The sequence below is a fragment of the Myotis lucifugus genome, unplaced genomic scaffold, assembly GCF_000147115.1.
Source record: "Myotis lucifugus unplaced genomic scaffold, Myoluc2.0 scaffold_117, whole genome shotgun sequence".
Classification (NCBI taxonomy): domain Eukaryota; kingdom Metazoa; phylum Chordata; class Mammalia; order Chiroptera; family Vespertilionidae; genus Myotis; species Myotis lucifugus.
The window spans coordinates 2306449-2315728 of NW_005871165.1; the positions used below are offsets into that span (position 1 = coordinate 2306449).

Consider the following 9280-nt stretch of genomic DNA (forward strand, 5'->3'; position numbering starts at 1 on the left):
CCCCCCTACTGCCCTCCCTGCTGATCGCCTCTAACTACCCTCCCCTGCTGGCCTGGCTGCCCCTAACTGCCATGCCCTGCAGGCCTGGTCGCCCCAACTGCCCTCCCCTGCAGACCTGGTCCCCCCTAACTGCCCACCCCTGCCGGCCTGATCGCCCCTAACTACCCTCCCCTGCCGGCCTGGCTGCCCCTAACTGCCATGCCCTGCAGGCCTGGTCGCCCCCAACTGCCCTCCCCTGCCAGCCTGGTCGCCCTAACTGCCCTCCCGTGCCAACCATCTTGTGGTGGCCATCTTGTGCGAGGGCATGACAGTCAATTTGCATATTACCTCTTTATTATATAGGATTAGGTAATCACACTCACCTTACAACATCTGCAAAGTATGGCACATCTAAATCTAGATTCTTATGATCAAGGGGTTTCATGATTGCCTCCTACAGACAAAAGAGAGGAAAAATATCAATTCCATTTATGACTCAGATTCCAAAGTGTTCCACCTTTGCCTCTAAAACTTATCATTCAGCCACTAACTCAATACTTTTATTGTATACTTTATCTGTGTCTTACAAAGCCATTTCAGAAAGTTTAAAATTGTGAAATAACGTAAGCTCTCCATAATGACTGTTTATCCTCCTTACTAGTGCAAAGAGGTTAAGAAACCAATAAGTAGAGAATTCACTGGAGTTTTCTCATAACAGCCACTGTGATCCAGAATTCAGTTTAACATTCTTGCATTCTGTCCAAAAAGTTACCAAAAATACTACTCCATAGAGTCTCACCTTCAAGACAATGCCACAATGTCACTAGGAGAAAGATTCAGTGAGTACTACATTTTATAAGGCAGACTAAAACTGATATTACATTAAGAGTTCTAAATTTCTGCTATAAGGAGTAATTTAAAAATGATCTTGAGCCCTTAGAAGAAAAAATACAAAACATAAATGCATTTCTTTCTAATGCTTATATATTAACATGGTTTCCCTTACCAATGTCAAGAATTATAATTGCTTTATTCTAAGTTTTTAGCTATATTGTACAAAAGCTAAGCATTTTCTACGTTTTTACTTTTAGCTATATTGTTCAAAATCAAAACAATCTAATTTTCCATAATGTCTAACAAGTATACATTAATAATAAAAATAGCAATCATTTTTTGAGAAAAATCATAATCATAAAAATAATAAGTCCTAAACCAAACCACCTTTAAAATAGATTAAGTGATATCTACATAGATATCAAGAAAAGAAATATCTTTGCTTTATCTTCAATTCCAGTTCAAGTCCCAACTCTTCCACTGCAGCGTCTTTAACAGGACTCTGGCTTTGCTCTGTATGCCATGATGAGCCACTTTTACTGATGTGTGGTATCCTTCAAGGTGGTAAACAAAGGTGTATTTAATCATGATGCTTACTTGGGGCATCTCATATTTCTCATACTGCTGTCTTAAATGTCACTCTATGTATTTGTAAGAACTCTGTCTTTCTAGCTTTCCAAAGGCACTTGGAGCACAGTGCTGTTTATTCATTCATTAACTCTCTTATTCATTTATTCAACCAACTAACTGAAAACTTTTTTTTTTGGCTTACACTTTTCATTCAGTATTATTTTGTATTATTTGCAGGTGTACAGCATAATGGTTAAATAACCATATACTTTACAAAGTGTTCCCCTGATATTTCCAATACCCACCTGGTACCATACATAGTTATTACAATATTATTGACTATATTTCCTATGCTGCATTTTACATCCCCATGACTATTTTGTAACTACCAATCTGTACTTCTCAATCCCTTCATCTTTTTCACCCTGTGAGAACTTATTGTTTACCTCCTAGAAAAAAATAACATGAGCATTCTGTGGGACAGGGCTCTGTCCCATTCATCTTTGCATTCCTAGTACTGAGCCCAAACACTGATGCAAAGTAGGCAAACTTGAATATACGGATAATTATTATGAAAGAAATAATGATTATTAATAACAGCATTTTTATGAAACAAAGTTTAGAACAAAAGGAAGGAGCAGACCTGAAGCAAAGAACTAAATAAACAGGTGAAATGATGACATAATAAAGCTAAGCTGGATACAAGCAAATCTACTCCCAACTTTGTAAAGGAGTAACTATATGACCTAGAGTTAACTGTTTAGCATCTCTCAAACAATCTATGGCATGAAAAAATTACTTAGATATTATCTACAGTCTCTTACAATGCAAGAATTCTAAAGTGATACAATCAGTAAGTCCTTTATTGAACACATTCTTTTGTGTTACCCTTATGATGAACTGCCCCAGTGACTTTATAATCAAACTAGAGTGACTAAAACAGGGTAGTGTTAAAATATATGATCGAAGACATAAGGAAAATTCAGAGGAAAAAAAAGAAAACTTCAAAAAGAAATCTGTATCTTGAAAGAACAGTAGAAATTGTTAAATGTAGGAAATCAGGAATGGCAGCAAGGAATACAAGATGAGCATGCTACATTTATCTCCATCACTGTAATACAATGGTGACTAATTTCCATTAAGTCACCCAAACACCATTAGAAGAACATGAAAGCAGTTCTTCCAACTACTCCCCTATTCCCACACCCAATTCCACTCACCCCATCATGGAACTCTGGAGTTACTTGGTTGGGAAAGTGAAAAGCAAGTAACTGATGGGAGTTACTTAGGGGACGGCACATAATAAGCACCAAACATGCCATTACCTCCATATACCCTTTGAGGTCAGTCAAATTCATAACCATGCCTGTAACAGGATCGATCTAGAGAATAAATAGAGGAGAATATTACTATAACATGCTCTTCATATTTAAACCTCTGGTAAATTATTAAAAGCTGTACAACGTGCCCACATTTGCCTTCACCCCCAACACAATCATCAGTCTCATCAGTCTCAGCATGGGAACACCAAGTGCTCCAGGCATCCTTTCATTGTATTGCTCTTCTACCTGCCCACATACAGCACATTAAAGGTGACACTTAGGGAGAGGAAAGGCCTGGAATGGCAGCAGCTCGCCAGACACAAAGGACAACAGTGAAGCAATAATGATTTGAACAGAATTTTTCACACTGAATCTATCACATTGGCAGAAAGAGGACCACACAGATATATTCAGCACATACCTCTCCATGTACTGTCACCACAACTACGGGAAAGAAAACAAAATACCAAAAGACCGACATGACTTTCAACAGATTAACATCCAAGCACAAGTTAGCAACATAAATTATTAGATCTCTGCCCCCACAAAGCTATATTTATATTTCCCCAAAAAACATCTGTCCTCTTAGTTGATTGTTTTATCAACCAAAGCAAGAGTCAACCAAGACAGAAGAGCTTAGTAGGAGCTTTAGCTAAGCAGAAGAGCTCAGCCAAAGCCAAGAAGGGTATAAATTCTGCTGATGATGCTGATGGCACTAGTTAGAAATCTCCACGAGAAAGGATCAAGATGCTGCCCAATCGCTACCTGTAAAAGTAGGAAATGCACAGGAAGAAGTCCAGCTGCACACCTGCCAGTACCTTTTGGGCAGTACCTTTCTAAGCAAGCAAAACTACTAACTAAAACTCTTTTTGGGGAGGCAGGGGACTAAAGCTCTTATCCCTTTACTGAGATGAATGTATACAGTTTACAGTAATGCTTTGTAAATTAACAAGTGCTTGTATGAAGCACTTGAAAAATCATGATAATAGAATACTTTACAAATTAAGAACTTTTATATTTTTTTCAGCTCCATACAAACACCATGTGATATTATATGATAAATGAACATACTAAGAATGAGAGGTATCATAGGTCAAGTACCAGTAAGAGGCAGTAACTAAACTAGAAATCTTGATCTTCTGATACCTTTCCTGGTCTTACTCCACCATCCTGTATGCTGTGATACTTGATGGCTTACGTACCTGTTTTTTGAGACATCAGCTATATTCCAAACAATCAACTCTCTTATCCCATATAATAAAAGCCTAGGTGGGGGTCACGCGTGACGTCACCACAAGATAGCCGCCACAAGATGGCCGGCAGGGGAGGGCAGTTGTGGGCAAACAGGCCGGCAGGGGAGGGCAGCTGGGGGCAACCAGGCTGGCAGGGGAGGGCAGCTGGGGGCAACCAGGCCTGCAGGGGAGGGCAGGCGATCAGGCCGGCAGAGGAGGTTAGTTGGGGGCGAGACCAGGCCAGCAGGGGAGGGCAGTTGGGAGCGATCAGGCAAGCAGGGGAGCAGTTAGGTGTCAATCAGGCTAGCAGGGGAGTGGTTAGGGGGCAATCAGGCTGGCAGGCAAAAGTGGTTAGGGGCAATCAGGCAGGCAGGCAGGCGAGTGGTTAGGAGCCAGCAGTCCCGGATTGTGAGAGGGATGTCTGACTGCCTCAGGGATCGGGCCTAAACCGACAGTCGGACATCCCCCAAGGGGTCCAGATTGGAGAGGATGCAGGCCCGGCTGAGGGACACCCCCCCCCCTCCCCCGCATGAATTTTGTGCACTGGGCCTCTAGTTCTGGTATAAATGAATTACTTTCTTGAACACTGCTGGCAAAGTTTTCAACTCAATCTACTTTCTTCCATACAGCATATTCCCAACCAACATCCCCCTTTTGTCAGTCATTACTTATTCAAATATACAATCTAATTTTAACATTAGCCTCAGCAACACCTAATTAGAATGAAACATGTGCCCAAAAAATCTCAATATGTGCACTAAAGCCAAAAATATTTATTTAAACCATTCATTGGACTATCTATCATAGCAGACGATTAATTGCAAGGTAAAAGCTAAAACACATCCCACCAAGACAACAGCTCTTTTCATTCTGAACTTCCACTTAACTTCTCATTCACGTCTCAAAGCACTACTGCTCTTCCTGTAAGTTTTTTTACTCATTAAGATTCTATTTGCTAAAGATTTTTCCACTCTTATTGAAAGGGCTAAAATTTCATCAGTTTTCCTCTCACCTTTGTAATTGTGCCCATGACCATTTGGATTGTTGCATTTTCCAAACAGTTTCAAGTTTTCTTCATTACTCAGAGATTTGCTGACCAGGAAAAACAAAAGTCAACATAAGCTTCACAATTTATTAATACTTTAGCTCATCAAATGGAGAATCATAAATCAACTGGGTCTCATTATTCAGCTTTATGTCAGGAACCACTGTATGCCCCCCAATTAGACTATCACACCATACAAATTAGCATAAGCAAATTCAACCCCCTTGTTCCACAGCAAGACTCCAAAACCTGATCTGCTCAAGGCCCTTCCATTTCTCAACATTTACTGAATACCTACTACGTATTAGACACAGCTGAATGATAAAAGATGCCTGTCGTCAAGTGGTTTAAATTCTCATTGCTGCCCTAGGTGGTTTGGCTCAGTGGATAGAGCGTCGGCCTGCAGACTGAAGGGTCCCGGGTTCGATTCCCGTCAAGGGCATATGCCCAGGTTGTGGGTTCGATCCCCAGTGGGGGGCATTCAGGAGGCAGCCAACCAATGATTCTCTCTCATAATTGATGTTTCTATCTCTCTCTCCCGCTCCCTTCCTCTCTCTGAAATCAATAAAAATTTTTAAAAAATAAATTCTCATTGCTCCTGAAAAATAATTACATGACCTATTAGTCTCTTCTATAACAATCTTGCTTTATCATGCCTCCTCTGATAACTTCACCAGTCCATTGAGGGGCATTCAAATTAGGGGACACTTTACAATTACAATACTCAACTGTTGTTCCAGGCAGAGAGCACCTTGCTTAATGGATTTGTATGCCTATACCTGTCCAGTCATTGCATCTTTAATGAGTCCTTACTACCCTCATATGTTCAAGCTTCCCATTATACATCCCCTTTCTGGTTGAGCCCCGCTTTATTAGTTCCCCCACCTTCTCCTGCTCCTGCACTTCTTACGCTTAAAATGCTACAGTTCACAAAGCTTTTGCACACAATTATCTCACTGTACCTTCCACAGTATTGACCACATTGCACACTCCACCCGCAAGGCAGTGACGGGTGCGCACTGCTCACGGCTGCATCTGTTAACCTGGTACAAGGCCTGACAAGCACACAAGATACCTCTCCAGTAAATGACGTTTGGACCTTGCTAGGTAGAAATTATCCTTATTTTACAGATGGGGGAGAGGGTGCTCAGAGTGGAGCTTGCTCATGAGGGACAAAACTCCCAAAATCAACTGTAGCCCCGCAGGCCTGGCTCAGTCTTAGGCGCCAACCTGTGGGCCCGATCCTGGTTCCACGCCTGGTGGGGGCACATGCCCGGGTTGTGGGCTGGATCCCCAGTAGGAGGCCTGCAGGAGGCAGCCGATTCTCTCTCATCACTGATGTTTCTCTCTCTCTCTCTCTCCCTCTCCCTTCCTCTCTGAAATCAATAAAAATATATTTTTTTAAAAAAGAACCAACTCTAGGCCCTGTCCGGGTAGCTCAGTTGATTGCAGTATTGTCCTGATATGCCAACGTTGCAGGTTCGATCCCCGGTCAGGGCACATACAAGAAACAACCAATGCGTGCATAAAGAACTGGAACAACAAATCAATGTTTCTCTCTCCTCTCTCTCTCTCTCCCCTCCCTCTCTGAAGTTCAATAAATAAAAATTTAAAAATATATAGAAAAAAAATAAAAAAGATCACAGTTAAAAAAAAAAAAAAAGAACCAACTCTAGTGCCATCAAGCTGTGGGATCGAATTGCAACTGTGCTGCTCGCTCTCAGAGCTGCCTTAGGAAAGTGAACATCCTGGTTCATTTTCTCGTAGGTGCCGAGAGGATAACATTGCGCTGTATTTAGATGAGTTTCGGTAGCTGACACCTATAGTGCGTATACTATGCGCCGGGCACGGTGCGATCTGGGCTCTGGGCGAGGTGAGCCCCTCTGGCCGTTACCGCCTCGCTCGAGATCACGAGGTCAGGAGCCAGCGCCTTCTCCCTCGCAGTCGGCTCCACTGCCCACCACGTGCACCGCCTCCTCCGGAGCCCGGTCTCTTCACTAGGCTCCTAACGGTGTCGCCGAAAGGGCCTGACGCCCAAGGGACGAGCGGGCGCGCCGCCCCCACCTCCGAGCGCACACCCGCGCCCCGAGCCCCGCGCCGGGCCCGCCCCACCACCCGCGCTGGGGGCACAACCCACCAGTGGAGCCGGTGGGTGGCGCTGAAGGAGACGAGACGGGATACTCGCGCCCAGCGGCGCCGACGGGGAGCCGCCTCGCTCATCGCCTGGCAGTTCCGCGCCCGGCACCTCCCTTGGTGACAGTGGCTCGGGTGGGCGGAGCCTCCCGCCAGGGCTGCGCATGCGCGCTGCGCCCGGAAGTCTCTGCGCTGCGCCCTGGGGCTGGGCTCCCTCTGCCGGCCTGGAGGCTGCAGCACTGTCCCTTGCTGATTGGATCTCCTAATTCCGGTAGCTGGGCATACCTAGCCCTGGTCAAATGAATGGGTTTAATGCCGATTTTTATGTCTGCTCAGCCTGAGGCCATGCCACGCAGTCAGGGTCAGTCTGGGCACACCTTCGGGCCCCGGAGGGACTTCTTTGAGCCGCCCCTCCCAGTCGCTTCTACATGCCCTGGATTACAATAGAAACTTCCAGTGTCTGGTTTACCGCAGGGCCGGTCTCCTATGGTAAAGGAGGCAGGAATTCGAGGGTACGTGCAGGACCACGCGGCTTTCGGAGAGTAGACTACCTTTGGACTGTGAAACCGTGTGTCACCCTGGGCTGGCACCGAGCGAGTACGCGCACCCATGAGCACCCACACCAGCGATTCTATGTCGAATGCATCACCTCTCGTTTCCTCACAACTACTCATAAGGAATATGCAAACAACTTACATGCCCAGTACCGTACCAGGTCTTGCTTGCATTCATGCTTTCCTCAAATAGTTATTGAATATCTATTAGGAGGCATTTTTCCCCCCAGCACTGAGAAAGACAGATAAAATCATGGGTGTGGCTGATATATAAGCCCCAATGGTGACTTCTCTCAAGTGCCTCAGGTCTCCAGCTATATATTGTTGGTTCTGCATTAAATTATTAACATGCTATGTACCATTCTTCACACATTTTTCCAAAAATGTTTCTCATCTCCCCCTTGTGCTGCAAAGAAAAAAAACTTCAAAGAATTATAAGCTTCAGAGATTTTTTTTATAGACTATCTAGTTCAGTCCTCCCACTTGACAGGTAAGAAAACACAGGCCCAGAATAGTTAAGTACTTAACCAAGATCACATATAATACAAACAATATTTCCCAGACACTGACTATATCAGTGATACTCAAACAGACAGTGTTTAACACAGACACTTATTCCAAAAATAGTTTGAAGAATCTAATAAAAGGTAAGACATTTCTGGGAAATCATTTTATCTATTTGCTTTAGTAAAGTATGTCATTGAATTTGAATTCTTGCTCTAAAATTTTTTTTATTAAAGCTAATCCTATATAATAAAGAGCTAATATGCTAATTAAACTGAACAGCAGAACAACCGTCCAGATGACCTTCCAGACAAGCCAGGGCCGGCCAGGGCTGCGAGGGCTGAGCCCCTTGCATGAATTTCATGCATCGGGCCTCTAGTTCAATATAAAGGTACTCACAAAATTCACCCTCAGTGATCCAGTTATTGTATCCCCCAAATTAATGGGTTGAAGTCCTAATCCCCAGTACCTCACAATATAACTTTATTTGGAAATAGGTCTTTACAGATATGATTAGTTGAGAGAAGGTCACGAGGGTGGACACTACTTCCTTTTCCCCTCACTTGTGGACCACACAGCCCTTTCCTTGAGTCTCTGGACACTGGCCAGTGATGAGTTGGGCTTAGGGAGAGGAAGAGGCCCTGCCTAGGCTTTCAACATTAGTCAGATGCTCACTCAGTTTTACCGAAACTTTCTGCACTGGATTACCAGGCATTGTGTACATAGATTACAAAACATCACTGACCCCTTTCTGTCCTCTTCTTCAAGAACCTCATAGATGGCAGGGCCAAGCCAGAATCCAGGCATCCGTGGATCAAAATCTTATGATTATGCTACTAACCTTTATATGTTTAAACTTCCCTCCCTGTGTAGTAGGATGGAGTAAAGGTTTATAAACAGAGGAAAGACATGATCACACCTGTATATTTCCTGGGTGTCAACTAGTGGCTCCTTCAGCCTTCAGATCCAGAGAAGATCAAACCTCCATGTCTTGTCTGGAGAAGTATCAGGAGATTTATGTTCTGATGGTTTCCTCAGCCTCTAAGCTCCCACACCTGAAATATCTGTTCTGCTTAGGTTCTTCTTGCCATTGTGTGCCTGCTACTG

General features: G+C 43.8%; 1 protein-coding gene across 1 annotated transcript in view; it reads right to left on the minus strand.

Moving 5' to 3' along the window:
- The window catches only part of PTS (6-pyruvoyltetrahydropterin synthase), an 8217-nt gene extending 973 nt beyond the window's left edge, over nt 1-7244 (minus strand). Inside the window, exons 1-5 of the mRNA XM_006093480.3 lie at nt 7120-7244; nt 4950-5029; nt 3127-3149; nt 2709-2765; nt 363-433 (exon numbers count right to left, since the gene is read on the minus strand). Coding sequence (XP_006093542.1) covers nt 363-433; nt 2709-2765; nt 3127-3149; nt 4950-5029; nt 7120-7202 — 314 coding nt within the window. The 5' untranslated portion in view covers nt 7203-7244. The remainder of the gene's footprint in view (nt 1-362; nt 434-2708; nt 2766-3126; nt 3150-4949; nt 5030-7119) is intronic.
- Between the last annotated feature and the right edge of the window lie 2036 nt (nt 7245-9280).